Source organism: Seriola lalandi, unplaced genomic scaffold (assembly GCF_002814215.2).
Source record: "Seriola lalandi dorsalis isolate HSWRI2012SDOR001 ecotype SW California unplaced genomic scaffold, Sedor1 jcf7180002054606, whole genome shotgun sequence".
In the NCBI taxonomy this organism is placed as follows: domain Eukaryota; kingdom Metazoa; phylum Chordata; class Actinopteri; order Carangiformes; family Carangidae; genus Seriola; species Seriola lalandi.
This window is the reverse complement of record NW_019525159.1, coordinates 1065914-1092613: the sequence shown is the minus strand read 5'-3', so window position 1 is coordinate 1092613 and position 26700 is coordinate 1065914. Positions and strand designations below refer to the sequence as shown.

The 26700-nt window shown below is 40.0% G+C and overlaps 2 protein-coding genes across 10 annotated transcripts; one reads left to right on the top strand and one right to left on the bottom strand.

Moving 5' to 3' along the window:
* Nucleotides 1-490: 490 nt before the first annotated feature.
* fam78ab (family with sequence similarity 78 member Ab) lies at nucleotides 491-13012 on the bottom strand. 7 transcript variants are annotated; one of them, XM_087177456.1, is made up of 4 exons: nucleotides 12504-13011; nucleotides 11725-11793; nucleotides 11319-11622; nucleotides 491-5618 (listed from the first exon to the last, which is right to left on the bottom strand). In XM_087177456.1, exons 3-4 carry the CDS (start codon nucleotides 11579-11581, stop codon nucleotides 5093-5095), a joined length of 789 nt encoding a protein of 262 aa, XP_087033582.1. In that variant the 5' UTR covers nucleotides 11582-11622; nucleotides 11725-11793; nucleotides 12504-13011; the 3' UTR covers nucleotides 491-5092. The 7 variants fall into 7 exon arrangements, with proteins under 7 accessions (XP_087033582.1, XP_087033581.1, XP_087033578.1 ...); XM_087177455.1 differs by having other exon boundaries at nucleotides 11725-11790; XM_087177452.1 differs by having other exon boundaries at nucleotides 11319-11939; nucleotides 12504-13012.
* Nucleotides 13013-13536: 524 nt separating this feature from the next.
* LOC111664782 (inactive phospholipid phosphatase 7-like) lies at nucleotides 13537-22009 on the top strand. Of its 3 annotated transcripts, none has more exons than XM_023419534.2 (3): nucleotides 13537-14009; nucleotides 14387-14933; nucleotides 20428-22009. In XM_023419534.2, the coding sequence occupies exons 2-3, from the start codon at nucleotides 14411-14413 to the stop codon at nucleotides 20814-20816; spliced, it is 912 nt and encodes a 303-aa protein (XP_023275302.1). In that variant the 5' UTR covers nucleotides 13537-14009; nucleotides 14387-14410; the 3' UTR covers nucleotides 20817-22009. The 3 variants fall into 3 exon arrangements, with proteins under 3 accessions (XP_023275302.1, XP_023275301.1, XP_023275300.1); XM_023419533.2 differs by having other exon boundaries at nucleotides 14150-14933; XM_023419532.2 differs by having other exon boundaries at nucleotides 13537-14933.
* Nucleotides 22010-26700: the final 4691 nt, after the last annotated feature.

The following is a 26700-nucleotide window of genomic DNA, read 5'->3' as shown; positions in this document are numbered from 1 at the left end:
CATACAGTACATCATGTGCTCAGCAGTGTATGTGTAGCCTCTGGGAGCATCATATGCGTGAAGGCTTTCAAGCTTTTTCAATTCAGCACTTGAGACTACATTTCTTTGTCCTGACTCAGAGAGTATCTGGTCCTTTTTAATTTGTGCAAATTCAAAGAACACAGAGCCCTACATGTCTGGAGAGAGAAAACCAGAGGTTCAGAGGTGTAGAGACGTAACTTGTAGATACATACAGTACGTTAAGGGAGGAAATGTGATGTGTATCTACCAGACAGCAAAGGAAACTCGTTGGTTTCAGTTTGGACTCAGACCAATACAGCGGGCTATACTGATTAAAAAAAAAAAAAAACATTTCACTTATGAATGGAAATATATTCCAAGACTTTAAAAATAACCTGATAATATTAACTGTGAACATATATGACTTTAACTCAGAAAAGTATGTACATATGTCCATAATTAAGCTGAAAAGAAAAAGACAGAAGACATGTAACATTTGTACATTTTATTCATTCATGAAAAAAACCTTTTTTATATATTTTTTCAGGGGTTGTTTCCCCAATGTTGTGCATTTTCACAGTTTTAAATATCTGCCAGAACTGACCCATTTTCAAGTATTGGTGTAAAAGTCAAAGCTGAACACAAGAACACATACTGCTTTAACTATTTCAGTGCTGTATTTCCAGACAACAAACCAAACAAAATGAGAAACATACACAGTTGCTCATAGTATTGTATGTACTACATTTGGGGTTGTATTATAACACTGTATTATGTTATTTTATTTCTGAAAATGAGGAGAACAGCAACATGAACCCGACATGTGGAACATCAATTTTTCTTTTTCACAGGATAAAACCAATAGTAAAAGCCAGGAAATGAAGGCAGATGGTCCTGAGTGTGAAGTTGGGATGTTTTATTGGTATAAAAAAGGGATGTCTCAAGGAGGGTTAAATAACTCCATAAGGAGCTGAAGCAAAGGTAGCAGCCCTCAGAAGATCTGTGTTGGTGTGGGTTTAGGAGAGGAGGCTTTTGATCGCTTGGCACAGCCGTACGAGCACAAAACACTACAACAAATAATGTCCCACATGGCTACGTTTGCATTTGTGATGTTTCTCTGGAAATACAAATATGCTAATTGAATTATCAAAAACAAACTGAAAACAGGCCTGTTATTAAGTGCCAAGAGGTTTTTGAATTAACAATATTATACTGCATAGATTTGGCTTTGTCCAATTTTGGCACTCTTTGTCCTCCATACAGCAAACAAACAACGTGCAGTTTTGTTTTTCTGTGGCTTAGCTAAGGAAGCACATAAAGCATTTATGCAGTCTGTCTGCGTTGCGAAAATAAAATACACATCATTAACACAAAGTCAACAGATTCAGACACACACCGAGAAGACAATTAGTGCCCTTTTCCTAACATCAAACGCCGTTGATAGTTGACAGGCACCGACTCAGTGACTTCAGTACTTCAATTTCTTTTTTCATATAAAAATGTCATTGCTCTCGTTTATCAACAAAAGAGATACATATATAATTTTCTGTTTGTTAGTAGAAAGGTGTGTCTGTGCATATGGCTTCGTAGCATGTGTTCAGACGGTCCACGTGCATGGCTGATAAATGAGTTCACACTGCCAATGTGACACTGCTGTGACAATCAGATACCACACCAGGCCTGCTCCTTTCCCCTTAGGGTGTTTGTGTGTGTGTATGTTTGTGAGGGCAAGCTCTGTCCCTGTTTTATGACAAGGGCGTAACCTTTCCTGCAGTGTGTGTGTGTGTGTGTGTGTGTGTGTGTGTGTGTGTGTGTGTGTGTGTGTGTGTGTTTGTGTTTGTTTGTGTGTGTGTTTGTGTGTGTGCGCATGCGCACGTGTGTGTGTGTGTGTGTGAGAGAGAGAATCATGACTCAACAACAGCAGAAGTGCATCAGTGAAACTCCTCATCCTCCCTAAATCCCTCCAATGGGATTTAACACAGACATGACAACACACACGCACACATGCACACACACACCTTGCGGGCCTCTGCGTGTCAAGGTTTAATTACATTACATGTAGTCCGGCTTGAATACTAGCCACGGTTCCCGCAGGTCATCGTAAGACATTACGAGGCAGTCCACGCTACAAACGTGTCCCCACGCTAGGTCAAGTGAAAGGTCATTGAGTTCTTAACATGAGCCCCAGTTTTTCTAAATGGATTCAGTTTGTTGTCACCTTCATATTTATTCCCCTCATGGCCACTCGACTGTCCACAGTTTAGTTTAGGAATGTGGTGGCTCCTCTCACATGGACACGTTGCCACCCCTGACCTTTGCTATTTGACCTCACTTAAACCTCACCCATGACTCTAGCTGGCCCTTGCGTCCACAGCACGACTCGGCACAGTTCAGTCCATCTAGGGCATGTAAGTGTGTCACTGCAGATCTAATTATGACGGCAGTCACCCAACTAGCCTCTTACTTCTCTTCTCCTTCTCCCATCACTACGACACCCTGGGACTCGGCCCAGGGCAGAGGCCATCGCGGTTACGAATGAACCGAGTTGAGCAGCGGTGTCTGATAAAGCCATGTATGGGCTTACAATGTAATTCTAATATCAACGGAGCCTTTTGCTAGCTAATTCTCCAGAGAAAGTAAGGCTGTCATTCTAGTGAACTAGCATACCATTAGATTTAAACTGGAAACCATTTCACAAGTAAATGTTTAAACGTTTTGGACGATACAATATTGTTATCTTCAGAGAGATGTGAGAATGGTATTAATCTTCTTTTCTAACCCTCAGCAAGAGAGAAAATAAGCATATTTCCCAAAATGTTGAATATTTCTTTAAGGTTTTGGTAAAAATCTTAAAACCACATGCAGGCTCTGCCGAGTTAAGCCACACAATAATTCTTTGTTGTAATGGTAAAACAGACAGAATATCCTAAAAGACACAAAGAAATGTGATCTGAACCAAGTGTGAAGGGTGAATGCTTTGTTCAGTCAGTAGTAAAGAGATGCTAATACACTGAAACAGCAGCCTACAAATCTTTGTGAAATACATGAGCAGATCAGACTTGCATGCAAATTTTTTTTTTTCTTTTTTCTTTGGTTGGAGGCAAAACACAGGGACTTGGTGAGCACAGTGAACTTGCAAAAATGTTTGTAGCTTCTGTAAATTACAAAGCTCTGAAAGCCTCTGAAAAAACTGGCCATTAACAGAACAAACTCACAGAGCTCATTAACAGATTTAAAAAAAAAAAGAGTTTTCATTTTTGCGGCTGAAGCCATGCTCAAAGATTAACATTTAAATGGGCATTATTTCATTTAATGTTGGTATTTAGCTGACCAGAGCTGTTTGTTTATGCGTGTGTGTGTGTCTCGGTCTCACATTTGCTGGCGGTAAAATAAAGAGACGAGCCCCACATTTCTGCAGCAGGAGCTACAACTGGCAAAGCAGGGAAGTGGGTCATCTATATGCCAACCGAGCAGTTGGGATCAAACTTGCATGCCTCCTGCTCTGCTTTTCAGCCTCGACAACAGATAAAAAGTGAGAGAAAGAAGAGGGGAAGGCAGGGGAGAGGGGTGAGAGGAGGAATTAAATATTGTAGAAATTAAATATAGAAGAAAGTGGATGTTAATGATTTAAAGGAAGGCAACAACAATAAATACAATGTGTAATGATGAGTGAGTGTGTCAGATGAGTGGATGACAAAAATTAGGGCATAGGTATCCTGCTGTTCTTGTACTCCAGTTATTAAAAGTTATTTCCCTTGTCTGACTGCTTATTAATTTAAAGTATTGATTGTTCAACGTGAGCAACGCAAACACTTGCTCACTGTGGCAAGACAGAGTAGGCAAGACAGGATGGATGTCAAAAGAGAAGGGAAGGAAGTGCAAGAGGGGCCCTGAGATGAAGTGATACAGAGAAAGGAAAACTTGACAAACTTCTGACGTCGAATGCTACGGCCGCCATTAAATAGAATAAAGTTAATGAAATGAGGTTAACTTTGCTTTTGAGTACCTTTTGCTCAAGTTGTTGTTGGAAGTAGAGTTTCATGTGTTTAGTGCTATTGACAAGGGTTGGCTCAACTGGTCTCTGTATGTCCGTCCGCACAGAGCATCTCTTCTGTTGCATAATGCACTTGAAACACAACTAGTTAGCCTGGTTGTATAACTGTGTCTACACATAATACTGGTTGTACTTGTGAGACAATACATTTGTCAAGTAAATGCAACTGAACATTAAAAAAAAGCGTAAATTTCAGACCCAGTTCTTCTTCTGTGGTGTCACTCATGTCCTAAACCCACACATGCCAGCAACAACAGTCTGGAAGAGAGGGGACAAATGAGCAAAATACTGCATTGCACTTTGTTTAAGGCTAAAAAGTTTGCAGTGGAAAGCAATGTAAACTTAAGGCAGCATGGATTGAATGTCTTGCATGTTTTAAAAACAAAATAAACTAAAATCTAGTATGTCACCCAATGCAATTTGCCATGTAAAGCACATGACAACGACGACAACAACAACAACAAACAAAATAAAATGCACTCTCTCCAAACCCATGAATAAAAACACTGTATATGTACACAACATTTGTGCATATCCATGTAGTAGCAGACATGGTCATGTAAATACTCCACCCACACTCACAAACCTCGTATCACTCGACCTAAAGAGCCAAAATATAAAATATAAAATTAAAAAAACTAAACAAAGAAATACCCTTGTTTATTATTTTTGCAATGACTTCATTTAGCACAGTGAGGCCCGACCCAGTTTGAAGGTAGAATGGTTGCAGTTTGTTCACTCCAGTTTTAAAAGTACTGTATGTTTAACTAGCCTCCGCCCTCATAGCAACAGCTGGTCTTTTTTTTTTTTTTTTTTTTTTTTTTTTTCAGAGCTGGTTTCGTTTGTCTCTGTCTGTTTTTCTCTCTGAGTAGTTTTAAAATGTAAGAGAGGAGAGTAAGGAGGCAAAAATGGAAGAAAACGTATGTCAAAGAAAGGTTAAAGCAGTGAGAGCTGGTGAAGAGCAGGAACGAAAGAAAGAGAACAAATAAGAGATGATACTGTTAAAGTATCCAAGGCCAGTCTGGTCAGTGAAACAGGTCAGTATTTGGGTGGGATGACCACCACGGGGTCACCATTCTTTGGCCGCCACATCAGCACCTGGGCGTCATTGGCATTGGGCTTGACCATGGCGTTAGCGGGGATGGGCTCATTCTTGCCCAGGATTTGGGGCTGTTCCTGGGCCACGGGCTCGTTCAGAATGGCCCTGTGACCCAGAGGCTTTTCTGGGTCCACTTTGATGTGAAGCCGCATCCTCCAGCGGATTGTCTGCAGGACGAGTGTCTCTGAGGTGGCCTGGTTGATCGCCACCAGCCAGGTCGTAAAGCTCTGGTCGCGGTGGATGCTGCTAAGCTGAGGCACATTGCTGTCACTGACCGGCACGCCCCAGGTCACACTGGGGTAGAAATTGTCGTTCATACTGACGGTGAACTTGCTGTCCTTCTTGGTGGGGCCTACGATAGTGCAGGTCTCTGTGGTGTTGCCGTACCATGGGTAGTTGACGCCATCCGAGTCACTGATGGCTTGGATCTTGCCGTCACGCAGGTCGGGGAGCTCCCAACTCGACCTGGAAGTTGACAGGAATCATCAGAAATAGAGCTCATAGCCATTATGTAGTTGATGAGATTAAAGGATAATTGGAAGTTATCACAACTTGGATCTTTTGGTCATAGTTATGATCATGTTACAATAACATTTTATTAATTGAACCAGGAAGCTCTCTGTAAACTGGCATGGATGTTCTCTTTTCTTTTCCAAATACCTTATATGTGCCTTGACCTGTCTTACTTCTTTTTAGTGATACCAACACAAATTTTTTTAAAAACTACAAAAATAAGACCCAAGTTGTAATAAACTTGAATTATCCTGAAGGTTTAGCTCTGACACAATAAACCATACCACAGGATTCCTCGTGTAAAAAGCTCTCCCGTCTAATGCTTTCTGTATAAATATCTGTGCATTTGCATCTCGGTAATCTCCCTCCTGATATATCACTGTCTGTCCAAAAACACATGACAGATGCAAGAAGTTCATTCAAAGCCTCACAGTTGGCTCTTTCCACCAAATTTTAAACAGCTGAGGAAAAATACAATACAGCTATAAAATATTGTGACACACACAGCGGGCGACGCTGAACGGCTTAAGTGACCTGGTACCTCTAGTCTGTCCACATATTGATTTTCTGCCTGCAGCAGGAAAAAGATTACCTTTTTTTCCCTGAAGCTGAGGACCAGCAGAACAGAGGAGATAACAGTGTGATCACAGCCACATGACTTACTGTCTGCTTGGCCTGGCCTCACATTGTGATTTATGCATTCACCCAGGGGGCGAGATTAGCATGTCAGGCATGATATCAGCTGGCCCGTGTGTGTGTGTGTGTGTGTGTGTGTGTGTGTGTGTGCACGTGTGCACGTGTATGCATATGTACTTTTGTTTTTTTTTTCTCTGAAAAATCACTTAATCCTCTCAACCAATGCCTCCAAAACAATTTGCAGCAATCCATTCTGTCAGTGGCATAAACTCAGGTAACTCCAATACTTAAAAAAAACAGCTTGATAGCAATATCCAGCTTTTAACTGTATAGACAATATGGCCTTACAAGCACATTGTACTCATAAACATGTAATTATTTTCCTTCATTAGGTGGTATTTTCCATCAAAAGTTAAACACCTAAATGTCAGTTTGTTTGGTAGGAAAACTGAGACTTGGTCCTGTACATGAATTGCTCTGAAATTGTCATGGAAAAAAAAAAAAAAACTGCATCAAAGCCAAAACAAAGCAGTAAGTGTAAATGGAAAAGAAGAGTAGACTGCACACACCCATTGAATAACTTTGATCATGAATGGGGAAAACAATGCAGAGATATGGCTCACTTCCTGTTTGACAGGCCAAATGGTCTGCAGCATGTGGTGAGAGTATTTGTGACAGAACCACAGAGATGTTAAAAATGATTCACTTCTTTAAAAAAAAAAAAAGAAAACGTGTCTCCTAAGGATGTCAGTTATTGTAAATGTTGAATGCACCCTAGTACAGTGATTCCCAGCAAGGGGGTACTTCTGCAGTTGCAGAAAAAAATTGAAACTAAATTTAAAACAATAAGTATATATCCACATATTGAGTCAGCTGAGTAATTGATAAATGGTTGAAATAGAGCTGAAAGTAACAGATAAACTGTGAAATGGCTTAGAATATAATAATAATAAGCTAAAATTAGTGGCTACATAGATGACATAGATAGTGAAATAGTTAAAAGTAATGGATGAATTGCTAAAGTAGATACCTAAAAGTAACTAATAAACAGTTGAAACAGTTAAACTAAAGTAATGGAGGAATATTCGAAGAAAAATCTATAGCTTCTGCCACTAGTAGTACGAATGCAAATGTGACCAAATCAACTTAAACGCTGACAGTTCAATTGTATGGAAAAATAAGTTTGTGTTATATGTTTTATGTAGTTAAGTAATATTGTAACTAAATTGACCATATCAGGAACATGATGGTGTTGAACCTGAGTTAATCTGAAGGCCAATAAAAAGGCTGGGAGCCACTGCTGTAATACATGGTTGCAACAATTTCCTGTTCACCTATGACTTTAACCTCCAGTTACAATAAGCCCTGTGCTCTACACATCAAAACTGAGAGCTCTTTAGCAAACAATTAACTAAGGCAATATCATCTTAAGCCAAAAACAATATGTGATATTTTAAATATTAAAGCCTTAGGCCTGTTAACTACACAAAGGGTTGTTAGAAGTTTGCAAACAGCTCTGTTGAGAAATGGTGTGTCCTACTGAGAGAGTTTGATCATGACAGAAGCAGAAGCAATGTGGAAACAGCTTATTTCCTGTCTCTGCAGCTGTGTTGCCATATTCATTTGCATGTTAAGGGCAAGTGGTTCGGAGTAACAAAATTCTGTTGATAAGGCATAATAAAGACTCAAGAGATTATATCAAGTTTCAAGTACAAGTGAAGAAATAAGGTGCCAATGCAATCAGTTACCCAATTACAGCTTGCTTTATCCCCACCACCAGTGATTTTTTTGTGTGTACAGACTACAACATTACCACACTGCCCTACTAAGTTTTTATTTTTGGCACCTTTAAATTTTTACGGCAACACAGCAGGCTTCACCTAATGACAACACACATTGGTATGTGCATCAACATGTGTGCATGCCTTTTTATAAATACACACATACTGTCCAAACCTAAAAAACTGTACCTCTGTGAAGCTGCTCTAAAAGACAGGGGCGGGAGGGGATACGATGAATGTGTCCAGAATCCTGAGCACATCATCCAAAGCCACCCGAGAAATCATCCACATTACCATCCTCATCTGTTCTGTCTGATTACGGCACACTTAAGTTTTATTACCATCAAAGAAACTACTTAGTATGAGAGTATCAGCAGCAGCGAGAACAGCCTCATCTCTTGCATCCTAAGAGTGACTTCAAAAATGAACATCAAGAATAAATGGCCTTGATGCACTCGTGAAGTTCTGTCATTATCTGCCTTTGCTAGGAAGAACATTTTAATGACTTTAAGAATTGAATATGATAATGTATGAAATACATTGTAGAGCGCGTGAGCTACAGGGGCAGACAAAATAATGTAAACACAGCATGAAGAGGGGAGTTGCCTGTGCAAACACTTTTACAAAGGTGGGTGGGTGCATTCCAACACCCCTATATACAGTGTAGTACTATATATAAACTGTATCTGTTACGTCCATGTTGGTTATTTCCAACTTGAGATCACTCTTCTTCTTTGTCACTGTGGTTTGTCTGCATCCACCATAATGCTGACATGATTTTTGAGAATCTCTTCATTTTATGTTTGGTTGCTGTAATTTGGGCATTTCCTGCCAGTAGAACTATGTCAGTTGTCTCATTTAGCCGTAAAGCACATTATCATATGTGAAAGTGCTTCTTACCATTGCTCTTTAATAGCTGACAAATTCTGCTCAGCGGCATTTAAGCTAATGTGACCCTTTTGAAGCAGCTTTTGTAATTTCAGAATTTAAGACATTTAAAGTGATGAGTTTGAGTTATTTTGGATTGTTAGTACTTCGTGAGATCTTTAAAAGAATCTCTTTAGAGCTGTAATGATTAGTTATTAGAAAATTAATCGGCCACTATTTGCTGGTTCCAGCTCGGATTTTTGGCTTTTCTCTGTTTTATATCATAGTAAACTGAATATCTTTTGGTTTTGTACTCCTGGTTGATGAAGAAAGACATGTTTAGTACAATTTAGAAACACTTTATAGACTAATTGATTAATTAGAAGAAGAAAAAAAGATCAGCAAACTAATCGAAAAATTAAAATATTCATTAGTTACAACCTTAAATCTTTCACAACTGATAAAATTAGAAGAAATGCATTATATTGACTCTCTGTTTCTTCTACTGTGAGCACAGTCAAGTACAGTAGACTAGAAATTAGTGACCGTGTCCAGTTCTAAGTTTTAGGCTTCAAAATGGGGAGCTACTCTGCCTTTTTGTTTATATTATGTTTCATGATTGGATGTTTTTCTGTGTTAGTCATCATTAACTACAAAGACAGAAGAGCATAACAATTCAATTTCAGCAAGCTAAAAGAGTAAATATTCACAATACAATAGTGCAGCTTGGATGAAAGGGGCAACGACTGTAAACACAAATGCATTTTACCAAACACATCGATCAGACTGGACTTTTGGGGGTTCTCTCACTTTCTCAACTTCTCACCCTCTCTCTCACACCGACACACACACACACACACACACACATATGTGGGGCCGTAAAGGGGTGGGGGTGTAGGGGAGGGGACTGGGTCTCTAATCTTAGACGTGCAGAACTCTAACATCCTTTGCTGCAGTGCCTACAGATAAAGCTTATTCTGGGTGCACGTCGGCTTGTGGTTTGCCCACTACGGGATATAAGATATGCAACTTGTATAACATATGTATGTAGGAAAAGAAAGCAACAGAGAAAGTGAAACAGACCAGTTAACTATCACTCAGTGTTATGAGCCTTTTTTAAAGCTGCATTTGTTGGTGTTTGTATTTAACCACTGATGCAAAATAACTGTATTGACAAGCGGGAGTGATCTGACAGGTCATAGCAATTATTTTCCATCACAATGTCCTACTCCCATATCTGTCAGGTTTTGAAGTACTTTGTAGCCTGCAGCCACAGGCCCACATGCTGCAGACAGCTGAGCTGCTGATTGAATTAAAGTGCACTTACAGACAAGTCCATTTATCTTCGTTCTCTGAAAATATTATCTTCCTAACAACAGATGTTAATGCCTAATATTTTGCATACACAGCACACAGTGATGCTGGGAAACCCAAATGCAACCAAGTTTCACTACTCAATAATATTTCCACTTTAGAGTCATTTTAGCATTACATGCAATACAAAAAACAGGAACTCCAACACTCTCACAATCCAGCCCAGGAAAGTACGCTGATATAAAGCTTCTCTTTTGCTGGTTGGAACTGACTCTTTGAAACGATTCTTTATTTGGAAATAAGTGGCTAATTTACTTAAGATTAGGTTTCTTTTCCTTGAGGTGACACTGGCTAAATTTTTTATCTGCATAGCCGAATATCAGCAACTATAGGAGGCTTAAAATTCAAACTTGTATTCTCCATAATTTTTAGATAAAGCACTTTTTAAATGCTGTTTCAAACAGCGTTGGATGGTATATATAACATATTCTTAAAAGTGTTAGCTAGCTTTGAACTATTAGTTTAGCAACTTTAACTTAACGGACAACTTTTTTGGTAAACAATCATGTAATATTTCCTCTCAAATGGCAGGCATTGCTGCTTGCTCGTTGCCATTTTAGACCGTAAACTCAGATTGAACAACCCATGTAGGGATGTCACTCTGGGCTCTGTGAAGTCGTTAATGGCATTTTTCCACGTTTTTGACGTTTGTATCCCAACATTAATTGGTTAATAGGAAACTAATTGGCAGATACTAATTGTTAGTTGCAGGTTTAATACATGTATGCGAGAATTAAGATGATAGCCTGAATGATTCCAGTAAAAAACTCAGAGGCTAACATAAAAATATGATGAGTAATTTTTAGGCAAAACTTTTTTTACTTGTATGTTACTTCATAGAGAGTATCAAAGGGCTTCATTCCAGCGTTGGGGTTCAGTACTTCAAACATTAAACCTCTGGGGAGTCTAAACCTAATGTTCTCAACACATGCTCATCACCTAACAATGATGATCAAAGTCTTTACATACAGTAAAAAGGGCCCATGATACTCACATCCCTTTGTTTCCATAAGTATTGTAGAACTCCATGTGATTACACGCTTGAATCCAGCCGATGGTCCATGTCTCTTGCCCGGCCACTGGCGGCACCAGGACCTGGGCATGAGCTCGGAAGTGCGGTGTCCGGTAGCGCAGGACCACGCTGTTTGATTCGTCGATGCTGGTGGGGTTGTTATCGATGCAAGTATTCACCTCCAGGACGATGATACTGTCTCGGAAACTCTTGGGCTTACACCTGATACTCTGGATACAGCCCATTGCATTAAACAGCAACACAATCCACAACAACGTCCAGAGGTCTGGGGGAGAAGAAAGACGCATGGAAACAGCAAGAAAATCACCACAGTTGGATCCTCATCATGTTTCCCTCAACCAAAAAAAAAAAAAAAAGAAAAGCTTACCAGAATGGAAAGTGTTTATGTACAGAGGACTGTCTCATAAAAAAGCCATGCATCTCTGATCCAAAACTACTTCAGAAAAGAAGAGGAAGAAGAAGAAGACCGGCTTAGAAAGTCTTTGTATTCGTAGAGCGCATGCTTTCCGGTGCGTAAACCCAACTTCAGCAAACAAGCGCAGGTGCAATACCGTTCCTTATCCGTGCATTGATGTTTTCATGCTGTCAAGATACAAGCCATTGCCTCTTAAATGTGCTCTATTGCAAAAAGACTTGACCATCTGGCAAACATGCATCCATTGGAAAGTTGCGCGTAAAAGGTTCAGGTTAATTATGAGCTAAATAATTAACAAAAACTACTAGTGTTACCTCTTAGTGTCGTATTGTCTTTTGTGTGATTCTTTATTTCATTAGAGGCTAATCCCCGGACTATCATCTAATGGTTAAAGCTCTATAGACATCCAGCTGGTGACAAATCTTACTTGAAAAAATGGTAAGCCGGACAGTTATTAACGACAAATGGCAGGTCAGATGTGACGCTCACATTGAGTAGAGCTGCCTAGTGTGCATTTAATCCGCAACAGCCTCAATGTAAAAAAAAAAAAAAAGAAAGAAAAAAAAGTGTAATTAACGATTCATCAGCGTTTCTGGACGTTATATTTTACGTCAATACAACATGTGTGGATTAAAGGTTCATGTTGTGCAACTGCATGAATTGTGGTCTATTTTTAACCGACAAAAAACAACATGCAAAAAAAAAAAGAAGAAGAAAAAGAAGAAGTCTACCTATAAAACAGTTCACTGGAAAGTCTCCAGTGTTTTCAGCAGGGCGAAATCCTGGAGAAAATTCAGAGTGAACAGGGGCTCTCACAGTTCCTCGGTCAGAGAGGTAATTCCTTTATCTCCCTCACGCCGGCTCCCGTTATTTCTCCCCCAAGTCTATCGCCGAAAAATTATTATTTCACCGTCCCACAGGGAGAGGTAGCATTTCCACAAGCACTGAGATCTAGTCGAGCACCGTAACATCCAGAGGACACCGCCGGGTCAACTTTAGCACCCATTTCACCGGATCCATTCTAAACATTTAAAAATAAATAAATATGAAAAAACAACATAGCGGCTCTCTATGGAGATCTGCCAGCACATAGTCACACACAGGGCGAGCGAGCCGGCAGCCGCGCGGTCCTCTCTGTGATGGGATGCAGTTCAGCCTAAATTCCTGCACAGGCTGTCATTTCTCCGAGCTCGTCCCATCGCTGCCACGGCAGGTTCACCCCGCTACGCATTGGTCTATTTCAGCTGCCTGGGAAGCAGCTCTATAAGTATCTTTGACACGACACTTCCGCCCCGAGCTGCGAGCATGCTGGGAAATGTAGGCAGTAATGTTTGTGTGAGGCTGCGGTATATCGTTTCAGAGCACATTGTTTGAGCTGCCGTGTAAATGTTTAGAGGGTAGGAGATGGTTGGCTTCTGTTCTAATTCAGCATTCAAAAAACTGACTTGTGCACATGCACGTTCAAATAACAATAGTCTAATAGCATTGGCTATCAGTATTATCGGCCAGTGGCCTATATAATATTCTTTACTACAGGTTTTTAATTTTGATATAAATTATTACTTAATATTAATTTCTTAATAATGGCTTAACATGTGTTTAATTATCTGTTTGATTTTCTTTAGACTTCTTACATTGTAATATTCAACTGTAAATGCAGTTTTGGCAATACGACTTAACATTAAGATTTATTTATTTATTTATTTATTATTAATTTACTGTGCGAAGAGGTTTCGGGGGCAGGTGTGATCAGTGTAATCAATAATCAATATGGTCTGTGGTTTGACAGTCATATTTTATTCAATCACAACACATTCATTCATTCACTTGCTCTCTTGTTTGTGTGATTTTTTATTTGGTCGCACAGTGGTAGGATATTTGAAAATCCTGCCTCTGTCTCCATCATGATGAAGAGCTCCACTGTCCCGCCGCTGTCTGTTTAAGCACCTTGGAGAACTCCGCTCCGCAGCACAGCGCACCGCAGAGGCTGAATCTGGACTGTGCGTAAACTACGTCAAATCCGTACGGAGGCTTCACTGGCAGCGCCGCCTTGTCTTCACCCTTTGTTGGTGATTTTTGCCTGACTCTTAACTTCTTCAGGTTTTGCCTGCATTGCCTTATAGCTATAGGACTAGAGTCCCCTCTCCTCGCTGCCAGGATATCAGAGGTGTTGTGGAGACTGCAGGGGAGATTTAGAGTGATGCTGTGTGGTTCATAGCTCTTCATCCCTTCGCCGGGTAAGATGACAACACCGTGTCTTGCGTATTTCTTGCACCTTTTTCTACACTGAGCCTGTCTTTCTCAGAGGTACCTGTTAGCTTGGTAGCGCTGTGCCGTAACAAGATACGCATGTTGTTATTATATCTCCATGCTGTAGATCGGGTTTCTCTGGATTGGCCGAGGCAAATGCCATTCAGTACACTCTCCCTGTCCGCATGGTATAAACAGCATGGCCACCGCACATTCCAGTGGGTCTAAATATATCTATTAAGGCCACAGGAGGGGGAGGACTGGTGCATGGTGGGGGTTTATCCTGGGACATTTCACTGCCGTGGTGAACTCGCACCACTTGAATTATCTTCCGGAGATTGACAATCGGTTATTGCACCCACAGAGGCGAACTTGGCCCTATCCAAACATGCCCTCGAGTTACAATGTGAGATCCAGGGCACGGGAGAGAAACAGTGTCCTGAGCAGACCTGAGTTTATGTCCTTGAATCATCAGCCCCTCCGCGGCAGCAGCGGCAGCAGCAGCAGTGGCGGCGGCGGTGGCGGCGGCGGCGGTGGCCCCTCTGAAAGCCGAGGCAGCGTGAGGCGACCGGGTCAAAACAAGCACCAAACAAGCCAGCAGAGTGAAGAACCTACCGACAGTGGCAGCAAGGACAGGAGAGAGCCCAGCAGAATGCCAGAGGAAGACTGTATGCAGCTGAACCCTTCATTCAAGGGGATAGCAATGAATTCCCTCCTCGCCATTGACATCTGTCTGTCCAAGCGCATGGGGGTGTGCGCCTACACGTCGTCTCCCTGGGGAGGCTGCCGCTCCATGGTCACCCTGTTAGCGCTCACAGGGCACGGCATCACGTGGATCATTGGCACTATCGTGTGTCTCACAAGGAGTAACACTCTGGCTGGACAAGAGGTCCTGGTCAACCTGCTGCTTGGTAAATGCCACATCACACTCACCAGCCTGTCCAAAACATGCAGTTAATCCATAAAGTACACCTCATGCGCCATGGCTGTATGAACAAGTTTACACCAAGAACCAAACCACTAGAGTGACCTGCACCCACAATCTTCCTTTTACTTGTGCCCACTTTATTCTCACCTGGGGAATGGGTCAACTGTGCCAGTCATGCAAATAGTCCAACCATACAATCACATTTCCAAAGAACATATTAGTTTAAATATAAGCGTTTACGTAACTTCTAAATGTGTGTGAACAACACTTTGTTTCTTTTTAAGTGTCCTACACAGTCTAATGCAATCCAGTGCAGTAGCCCCACAATAAATACCTTTCAATCGTCATCATCTCATGAAACTTTTGTTTAGTTTTTGTGGTTTTTAGTGTGAGGTACATACTACTGCATATGATGCAGCCATACAATACAATCTAATACAGCCACTCACAAAGTATTGCTGCGGAATTACAGCAATTGACCAAAGTTGTGTTTTGCAGCACTTTTTTGAGTTGCATCACACAATGGTTGATGTGCTTTATAGTTTTAGCTGCAAAACAAGCTGCCTTTGATCAATGCTCATTCAGAAGCGAACGGATTCGCAAACATTTCAAGGCCCGCCAAATATATTGAGACATTAAGCTTGTTAACTGCCCATGTTTGAGAAGGTTTTGTCCCGCGGGTCCATACATAAAAAGACCCTTGTTGTTTTGGATCCAGTATTGAATTGTTGCTCTGTCTCTGCTGGTGGTAATAACAGCGTGAAGCAGTAGAACAACAACTTTTATTTCAACATATTTCTGCAGCAAATAGCAGATGACATGAAATTGAATTTTTCACAAGTGTGTGTGTGTGTGTGTGTGTGTGGGTGCGGGTGTGGGTGCGGGTGTGTGTGTGTGGGTGCACGGGTGCACGCAGCCAAGTGCACATACCCACACACGCAGAGTCTTGACCCCCATACAGATTATTGACCAAAAAGCAGTACAAATCCCCTGCCTGTGGCAACATTGAGCTCTGATTGGAAGCCAGTAAATCTCTGGATTTGGGACACACTTGCTTTGTGTTTGGAACATTGTTCAACCCCAAATGCTTGTTCATTATGCGTTGGTCCAGGATCATTTTAGTCTGTTGAGGTCTGTCAGGAGAAAATCTACGAACATACTTAACCATGGGTGGGGAATTAATATTTATTGCTTCTGATTTGTTTTCCTGTAGACTGGTCTGTCAGGATTGGTTAAGTTCAGCCTACAGTAAAGCCCATATGAACTGTGCAGTGCAGAAATATTTCCCATATAGTGTTTAGAAAAAAGTGTAGCCACACAATAACTGGGACTATCTATAGGACAACTGGATTTGTCAGAGGATCCAAAAGCAGACCTTGACTGTGCAGAGGATGTTCCCACCCTTATCAGCTGCAGTGTAGTCAGACTGGGGTGTTTTCTGCTTTCTTTCTCTGTATGACTTAGTTCCTCCAGTGACCTAATTACTCAACTTCTTAAAGAGTTTGTGTTTGCTTGTAATAATGCAACTCCATTTGAAGAGTAGAAGAGATATAAACAACTGCTGTGGATGATTCAGGCATGAAAATGGTGCTAAAGTGTCAAGGTCCTTTTTGCACTGATTAATCAACCTGTGCGTTAAAGAGGCCCTTAAAGTAACTTAACATATATCAGCAATGACAGAGCAGTTTACTTACACTGAAAGTCTTTATGGCTTATACTGTACTTTCAGTTTTAGTATCTTTGAGTGTGAGAGTGAGCTGATTGCTAACGCAGTCTTTTAATGCATATAACATCAGATTTGTCCTTAAAATTTAGGGTTCAGAGTCACTTCTTTAGAAAAATTATGCTGTTATTTCATTTTTATTTCATTCATGTTTTTTCTAAGGACAGCAGGCATTAATCAACATCTCTGTAAATGTGCCAGTTGGCAAATTTTCAGCTGCAGTCCTTTGGCAAGATGTTCTGAAACCAGTGAAGGGATGGTTCAAAATTACAGAGGACACAAGAGAGGAAGACCAGAAAGAGCAACAGCAACAAATTAAGCATTCTCAAGACAGTGCATAAGCCATTCATATTTACAGATTTGCACGGGGAGGAGGCAGATGTGACTGCAACAATATCAATAACATTGCTGTTGCTGTTGTGCGAGGATAAATGAGGCAGAGTTTGGTGTGTTCTGAATGCCCAGCTCCCTGTGCTATAGTTGAGGCCTGCATGGATAGTGACAATTACAAACAGGCATGATTAGGCCATGCACACACAGCTGTTGTCTTTCATTAATTTTTCATTAAGCTTTGTGGAGCAGATAGCTCCGTATTTAGCATTATATTTCAAATGGCTAACCAGCATGCACTTCTTTGCCTTGTGTTGGCTGCAAGATTATTCATTCATTCATTAATTAAAGCAGCTCTGATCAATATTTTTATGTTAAAAATAGATCACGTGACCACTTGTATGTGAAAGGAGTCACTCATAGGGTTTTTTTTTACTACTTTTCTGGCCCACAACATTACTGTTCTTGTTCTCTGTCACTGTTCTTATCAGCGTCGCTTTTTGCCACAGCAGGCAGCCTTTTTCAGAAGAAATCCTCTAAAACGTCAGTGTTTTGGTACCTGCCCAGCATATTGAATTGAATTTAAATTTGTGACTAGTTTGTGAACATCATGGAGCTCAATTCATAACCTCTGCATTGCCATTGTAACTAGACAAGTGTGCAGTACCTTAGTTTGAGGTAGAAAATGTTTTGCATGAACTGATGAGAAATCACACATCCTGACAAGGGAATTTAAAATACTTGAATCATCTCTGCAGTGTTGAAAACATTACTAAAAGTAAATTAGAACAGCAGCAAAAGTAGAAAAGGTCGGAGATGGACCGCCAACCTCCAACCTTCCAATCACGGCCTCCTTTAAAATGACCTTTGCTTATCACCAATGCGCTCTGCCCTGATATGGCTGTAGCCTATGCTCATTATTTTACTCCATATATGACTGTACATTTGGCACCAATTGTCTGCAGGTTCATCCAGTGAACTTTTTTTCTGCAAATGATTTGCAGGCCACAGTGAGTCCATCAGAATCAGTGACAGACTAAGCTGTATCATTCTTGCTGCAGTGGGAAAGAAGAAACTGATCAGGGAAAGCATTAAGCATTGTGTTAGTATTCCATCATAGCTTGGTACTGAGAAACACAATGGCCATTGTGTCATTTCTTCACAATGCTAGTTGATTTGTGGCAGCCTGATCAGTTATCTGCCCTAACCTGTTGCTCTTCTTGGAGTTTCCTTTCGCAATTTAGCAGATTCCCCTTGAACAGTCGATCTGAGTTCAGCACTGAGGATCTGACTTAGTGGGGGAGAGAGACTGCTCAAAACTAACTGTTGTTATTGTGTGATCAATAACTCTGTGCTGGCTGACTGGGGGCTGACTTCAAATGTGTTATCACACTGTGATGACTACAGTTGTGCTGTCTGTCCTGAAAACAGCTGCTAAAAAAATAATCCCCACATTCTTGGAGACTTTGGTCATTTGATGTGTTGATGCCAAACAAACCTACCAAGACAAACTGAATCATCACTGTTGCTTCAGTCAGCTGGAGTCAGCTGGGCACCACAGACAGGCTCGCCCTTACAGCTGATAATATGATATGTCATTGCCTGGCTCACCTTGTGCCTCCCCTAAGTAATTTCAAAAAGTCGCCTGCCACAGGGCACCATGGGACTGCACCAGCCTCATTATGTTATTACTTTTTATGGGCCTGCCCAACTCTCCTTTGTTCCACCGTCTCTTCCTTTAGTATTTGAATTTTTTTTTTCCCGCTGACCATGAAAATGACAGCACCTCACTAGCCTGCCTTTAAGGAGCTGTAATGGAATTTAAAATAATGGTCCCTTTAGGACGGCAAGTGGGCAAGTGGAATGAGAAGTAGGGCAGCATAACCGATATGTCAGAGAAACTGACAGTTATTTAGTGCAGGGTTGGTTTAGTGTGTGTGAAGATGGCAGACTTGAACAGAAGTTAAAGATGGCGATGGTAGGGGTATTTTTGGGAGTGCTATGGAGCTATAAAAGGCACCTGCAAATGTCTGGTATGTGCACTCAAAGCAAATCTTACTCAGTATTGTATGCCTTATCAGTTATTCTTGGTCACCAAGATATCATTTGACATATAAGTGCTATAGTTTTTCTCTGCTCTGTTTGAAGACTCTCAACATTATATAAGAAGTCCTGATAAAACCACACTGTTCCACCGTGACAATTTGTTCATTATCTGTATTTTGCTCTTATCACTATTGATCTGTTCTGTAGAGTCTACAGCCATGCTAGCAGCTCTGTGAGACTGCACTCAACCAAAAGGTGCTTTGAGGGAAATGCTAACACAAATGCTAACATCATGTGTGTACCAAATGTCATAACAGTGCATCCATTAATTGTTGTGATATATCACTCAAAACCACAAATGTGAACCTCATGGCAGTGCTACAGGGACAGTCAGGACATCACCAATGTCAGAGGGATAAATCATCTTGGAACCATGAATATCTGTTCAAAATATTGTGGCAAACCATCCAAGAGTTGTTGAGATATTTTAGTCTGGACCAAAGTGTTGGACTGACCGAACGACAGGCCAACATTGCCATACGTTGCTGTTAGCATGGCTTAAAAAAACCTACCAGTGGAGTAGTGCAAGGATATATTGATAATTTCTTCAAGTCCAAAGTACAGAGTGGTAGAGTTGCTCTGTTGTAGAGATTTCACTGCCCCCATGAAAGTTTATATGCTAAAAGAAAAAAACTTAAAATGAGCCAATCTGAGGAGTAATAAATCACTTGTTGGTTTAACTGCCCACAACTCAAGTCTTGAGCTGGCCATAACCTCCAGTGAGGGTAAACAAGCAAACATTGCTTCATTTTGAAGAGCCACTAATAAAAAAAACAACAATTTAAAACAAAATTAGGACATGTGGCCATGGAGAAGACTAGAAAAAATAAAAAAAATAGGTATTGCTGCATAACTATGCTTTGTCCAGTGGTGGAAAGAAACTGTATGTACATTTACTGAAATACTGATTTGTACAAAATACAACAAAGTACAATTTTTAGGTGCCTGTACTTGACTTGAGTGTTTCACTTCACTTAATTTCACTCTTCTACTCCACTACATTTCTGTTGAATATTACACTTTTTACTCCCCTACTTTCAGATAAAGATTTTATATTAAAAAATGAAAAGCTTAAGAAATATGATGCATATCCATGAATTAAACCAATGGTTTCAATCCCTCTTAAATATCAAATAAATTGACCTACTTGGGGTCCACTGTCACATTTCAGACGTCTATGAGTTGTTAGCAGTGTAATGAAGTATTTTTATGATGTTGTATTGGTATTTCTACTTAAGTATCTTAATACTCCTCCCATTATAGCATGTCAACACAAGTTCTTAGTCTTCATTATCTAACTCAGTTTTTTCTGTGACAGCGCTCATCCTTGACGTCATGACCGTGGCTGGAGTCCAGAGACTGGTGAAGCGCAAAGGACCCTGGGAGATGACACCGGGCTTCATGGACTGCGTCGCCATGGACTTCTACTCCTTCCCTGCTGCTCACGCCAGCCGAGCCGCCATGGTCTCCAAGTTCCTGCTGTCCCACCTGGTCCTGGCTGTGCCGCTACGCATCCTGTTGGTGCTGTGGGCCTTTCTGGTGGGCATGTCACGGGTGCTGCTAGGGAAACACCACCTAACTGATATGGTGTGTGGCTTTGCACTGGGCATGTTCCACTTTAGTTTGATGGAGACTGTGTGGCTCTCCTCAAGCACCTGCCAGACTCTTATTTCCATAAGCACACTCAGCTGGAGCCCCTTTTTCTGAGCTCCTGGTGTAAGGCTATGCTAGCACACAAGGCTTACTTAATACACGAACACCACAATGTCAAAGACTTAGGTAGGTAAGTTATTTTTCCAAGGGTTTTGAAGTTCTTATTGCAAAAAGAGAAGCATTAATATCTTGATGCAGATGCTGGCTTGCATGTAACACCCAAGACAAGCAGGTCACAAGACCTTACAAGGTCTTTACAATGCTTCACAAATCCTTGTATCTTCAGTCAGATCTACTCACACACACCTCTACTGCGCCTTCATAATAAAGGGAAAAATAAGACAAATGTAAACTGGCAGCAATTTGGTAGAAATGTACATGCAGAATTAAGGTTTTTGATTTTTTAAAGATTTTTTTCTTTGTTTTAGATTTTTGATTCTCATACAATTTGAAAGCTGGTATCATTCATCCATAACTGAACTTTCGATTTAATAAATTCTGTCTTGAGTTTGTGTGCCTCCTTCTCTTTACCATCTTACTTCCTTTTACATCTACTCTGTTACCTCTTCCTTTTTTCTCCATTTTTTTTTGTAAATGTTTTGCTTTTATATTGGATTAGTAAAATACTTAAACCATGTTGAACACTGAATAGAGTTTGGTGTAAGACTGTAATATTGGATGTGACACTAAAATAGGTGATTGTTTGGATATTCCGCATTGTTCCTAATTGGCATGAAGATAATGTTTGTGTATTTCTGATCTTTTTACTGTATGTTCATCAAATATGAACTTATTTTTGTGTAAAACAAATGTCACACTTGCACAGAATTTAATATTTTTCTTACAGGTTCAAATATGATTTCCTTCAACGTGCCATTTACAGTCTGCTGTAATGAGCTGAGATCTTTTCTTATTGCGCCTCAGCTCTTTCATTTCAGGCTGCTGCCTAACAGATGATTATGGTTTGTGATCTTGATTCTATGCCCCAATAAACAACTGAAGCCTGCAAAGCAAAAATATCTGTTTGAAGTATCAGTTTTTAAGAATTCATGCCTTTATTTTCTGAATGTGTTTTTTATGGATATTTGAATGAAATCTGATTTTTTCTTTTTCCTTTCTGGCAAACGTATTTCAGTGCATTGGTTTGGTGTTTAAATACTGTTTTATGTACATTAGTTTAGTTTGTTCTCTATTTCATGTTTTTACTTTGTTTTTCCATCTTATTAATAAAATGAGGTGGACTGTCAGTAGAATGTGGATGCCTTGTATTTTAAATTGAAATCTGGAAACCGTCTGCCAACCAGAATGAGGGAAACACTGTTTAACATAAATTGATGAATGATGTTTACAAATCAGCCAAAATCCTTTAAGAAGTTTAAGTGCCTAATTGTAAGGCAGCTTTCCACAATAAATTGGTGTAATTGCTTCAAACATCACATGGACTGTAAGGTCACACGGTGCACAACATGGTCAGGAAAAGAAGTGTGGTCTTTCAAAACTTCACACTTTCATTATGCTCTTTCCAAAAGGCTCCAACTGGTATCCATTTGACATCCGACTTCTCTCACTTTCTTCAGGTTATCATTTTGAATGTTTGGCTGTTCTCAGCCTAAATTAAAGTTTATAAATGCGTTCTACTTATTTCACAGAAAAAGAATGCACTTCACATGGAGCATCAGTCTAAAAAAAAATGTGGACATCCACTATTACATCTTGGCAGTTCTAGTACAACTACTCTACAACAGTGCTCTTCACTATGCAGAGTTCACTTGACATAACGCTTCAGTGGTTGGTTATCAACAGATATTGTTTCAGATTTTTCCATATGGTTGCCTAGTAACTGAATTACTACGATTTTTAGATCAAGTTGTTTATCTGACTGAGATTTGATCCAGGCAGCAAAAACATTCATGTAGTAGTGCAACAGTATTTCTGACTATCATTAAGGCTGTGAGTCTTCACAGCCTTTGACACTGCTTTCCTGTCACACTACTCTTGCCACAGGCACTCTGACAGGAAACGACACCGATGCAATGGCGTGTGCTCTGAAACAGTTCAAATAGCAGGAACAGAAACTGCTTTGAAAATACTCTGGCAGAGAGTCAGACGGTAAGACTTTAAATATCTTTCGCTGAATTTTCAGCTGTCAGAGATTCTTACACGTTCCCAGGTTGTGTGTGCACAGTCAGCTATCAGAGTAAGTTGGCAAAATGTCTGGGGAATATTTGCACCATATTCCTCCATCTTCACTTTTGAAAGCTTTTTTTAATCGAGCAGTGCAGAGTAGCAGAGATAGAAACAGTGAGGAGTGCAGACATGACAGGCACATGTTCCTAATAGGAACCATTTTCTTTTTGCAAATGAAGATACATTTTACATACAGTATTTTGAACATCAAACATCATTACTATCAAGAACAAATGGATTGTTTTCAGGGACATTTACAAAAAGAGAATGACAGTTATTAAGCTGCAGTAGTCTAACCTGACACCATTATTGGACTTTTTCTTTGTGTTTTCTCAAGGTGAAATAAAAGTTGAATTCAAACAGCTTTCCTCACTCTGAGGCTCTGTGCTTTTATTCTGACCAAGATTATTTGCTTTCTAGCTGAATACGAGCGACATCACAGTTTGTTACAAGATCCAGGTTTGTTTGAATTCTGCACCAATATCAAGGCCTCTACAAGCCTGCGAAACATTTACCCAAAATATCCCTGTGAGTAAGTGCTGATAGTGCTGGAAGGCCTGTTTCCACATGCACTGAATCAACAGACACCACACTCCCTACTGTTATGTCTTTATGCCCTGTTTGTGTCATGCTCTTGGTTAAATATAAAATAGATGAGAGGTAGCATTAGACATCACAACTTTACAGGTGCCACTGATCTCTGTCTATGCTGTAAGGGTGTAGCGCTGTGCGTGTTGTAATGCCAAACAGCTATTCTGGTGATTGTCACACATTTGCATTTTCTCATCTCCCTGAGTGTATTCAGAAATGTTCCTTCATCAGGATGAAAAAAAAACAAAACAACTGCTATCTAAAAGATTAGCCCTGGAAGCACTGCAGGCTTATAAACTGTATTTGCCACTCGTCTGCAAAATGGCTGCATAAAAATGAAATGAACTGCTTTAATAAACATTTACGCTGCTTACACATTTTGTTACATTATAATTCTTTTTTTCTTTTTTTTTTTGTACGTGGTTTAAATCTGTATTTTTACAGCCATCCTGCTGTGAGATCCAGTATCTGCAGCCTTTGAGAGGATGGCTGAGGAAGGGTTAGACGAGGGCTCCCTCTAGAGGAATCTGCTTTATTACACTTCAGTGTTCCTGGAACCAGTCTTGACTGATGTTACCATGAATGCTGGCAATGCTGTTGAAAGTTTATTTATTTATTTATTTATTTTTTATTTAAAATTTTATTGTCTCAGTTTTCCTCTTACAGACAACGTTCTTGTGAAGTGAAGCAGATGTAAAATTGATTTTTTTAAAAAATGGAACATACAATTTTCTAATCCACCAAATCATTTTATTATCAGGTAAAATATAGACTAGGGTTCCATTGTTGTTTTGATGTAATATCAATTTATTGTATATTTATTGTTCGATTTTAGGTAATTTGTAGTTAATTCAGAGGCACTTCCTTATTTTCTATAGTATAACTATATTTCCACACTGGAGTGAGAGATCAGTAAAACATTTTTAATTTATTACTAGACCAATTCTTCGTAGCGTAGTTTAGGATGGAATCAGTCATACCCGGAATAAGATCAAAACCAGGATATGACTCAAAACCAGGATACTGATGGGTATGTGAACTTACTGACATTTTTGCTGGGTTCTTTATTGTCAGAGAGGAAACACATTTCAAAGCTCATCTCTCTGTTTGCTGTACATTCATTAGAGATCACAGTTGAACCGAACATATTGTATAAGACAATGTCACATAAAACCGAAGCAAAGTGAAATGAAGGAAAGCCAGTTATATACCAAACAACTGACACATTTGCTTGTGGTAATTAATTACTTTTTCATCATTCTTACGGGAATTATGAGAGTCTTTTGTGCCGGTAATTGAAATCTGTAGAAAACAAAATTTCTTTTGGAAGATGAGGTGAAGCTGTGGCAACAGAGATTTAATTATGAAATCAAAGTGAATGCACCAGACATTAGAAATAAATTCTCTTTACATAAGACCTGAAATAATTCATTCTTGTATTAAAAAAAAATCAATTTAAACCAGATACTGTTGAGGAGTTACTGACGACTAAACTAATACTTACTTATCACTGATGCACTCAGGATCATGCAGTCACAGAAGTACCAGCCATTCAGACTTCTTTTAAGGCTATGTTCTTTTAAATGCACCAAATGTTGCTAAATAGATTATTTCCTGTTAATCAGAAGTAATCCCACTGACACCTGGTGCTCACCAGTAGCCTACATCACAATGTACTGGCGTGAATCCATCACCTAAGAATAGATCACATCACTACTGTGTTATTTAACCGGGGGTGGAGAACAAAACTTATTTATTTACATGAAGATGTTCAAAAGTATTGCTTCAAGTACTGAAAGTAGCACATCAGCTTACTCACATTCATATACATTTTGACATTTTAAAGCTAAAGTATTACTCTGTTGTCATTTTCTGAATTTCCCATTACATACTGTGCAGGCAGGTGCTTGGAAGATGGGATCATCCACAGGGTGGGTATTTCCGTTGCATGCAAAGCAGAAGCAATGCATGCAATGTTCTGAGAAAGGGGATACTAACATGTGTTCCAGTCTACTCCAGTTACTTTAGTGTGTCTGTCCTCTTCCTTTCCTCTATGTTAGAGTGTCTGTTTTATCTCTACTTGCATACTGTCAATGTCACACAATCATATCAGAGCAGGAACTACATGTATATAGTGAGCTGGTGGAGGCTGATTACTTGTGTATGCCTGAATTTGGTCATGTTGAACTCTTAGCAAGTTGTACGCACACCCACATATGCGCACACAAAGACAATTTAATGCCTGTTTTCCTCACAACTGATGCTAGTAATAGACATTACAGTGTCACAAGAGGTCATCTATGATGTCATGAAAAGTTAAATTACCATAATGTGTCTGAGTTTCACAGATACCCAGTGAAAACAGTTTAATGGTCTGTCTGGCATCTGTGGTCAAGCCTCAACGAAGGCTGTGGCTCAGCTGGTGGAAACAGATTGATCATATATGCTCCTGAGCAAGATCCTGAACCTCAATTGCTCCCAATCACACTGGTTAGGCCAATGCCTTGCATGGTAGCTTCCCAGCATTGGTGCGTGTGTGTGTGTGTGTGTATGTCTGAATTGATGAATGGGTGCCTTGGATAAAAGTGCTATAATGCAGTCCATTTACCAAAGCATCCCCATCCAGATATATTAGAAGAACAGAGAATCTATTCAGACTTTATCTGAGTGCCACTTTTCATTCAGGCTAGTGCAGTTTCAAGTGATTTAGATGACAAACTGATAAGGCAGCACAAATGAAAACAGTGAAACAATTTGAGACTAAAGAGACTAAATAGAGAGAACATATTTTATATTGATCAAAGTTACTTTGTGGCTGCAACAGACAAATGATCTCTGAATTATTCTTTAAACAAGAGATAATGCTAAATAATCACACAAAAGTTGGCTACACTCCCAGCTCTACCTAATCAGCATTTTTGAGATGCTATCTATTCAATCTAATGGCTATCTATCTATCTATCTATCTATCTATCTATCTATCTATCTATCTATCTATCTATCTATCTATCTATCTATCTATCTATCTATCTATCTATCTATCCACCCACTATGTATCTATGTATTGAAATTAAGCAGCAGAGGCGCTGTTTCCTTCCTAACGTCGTTCGGTGACGTCATACGCATTCAGCCGAGCCGATCCAGCCTACACTCTGCCGTG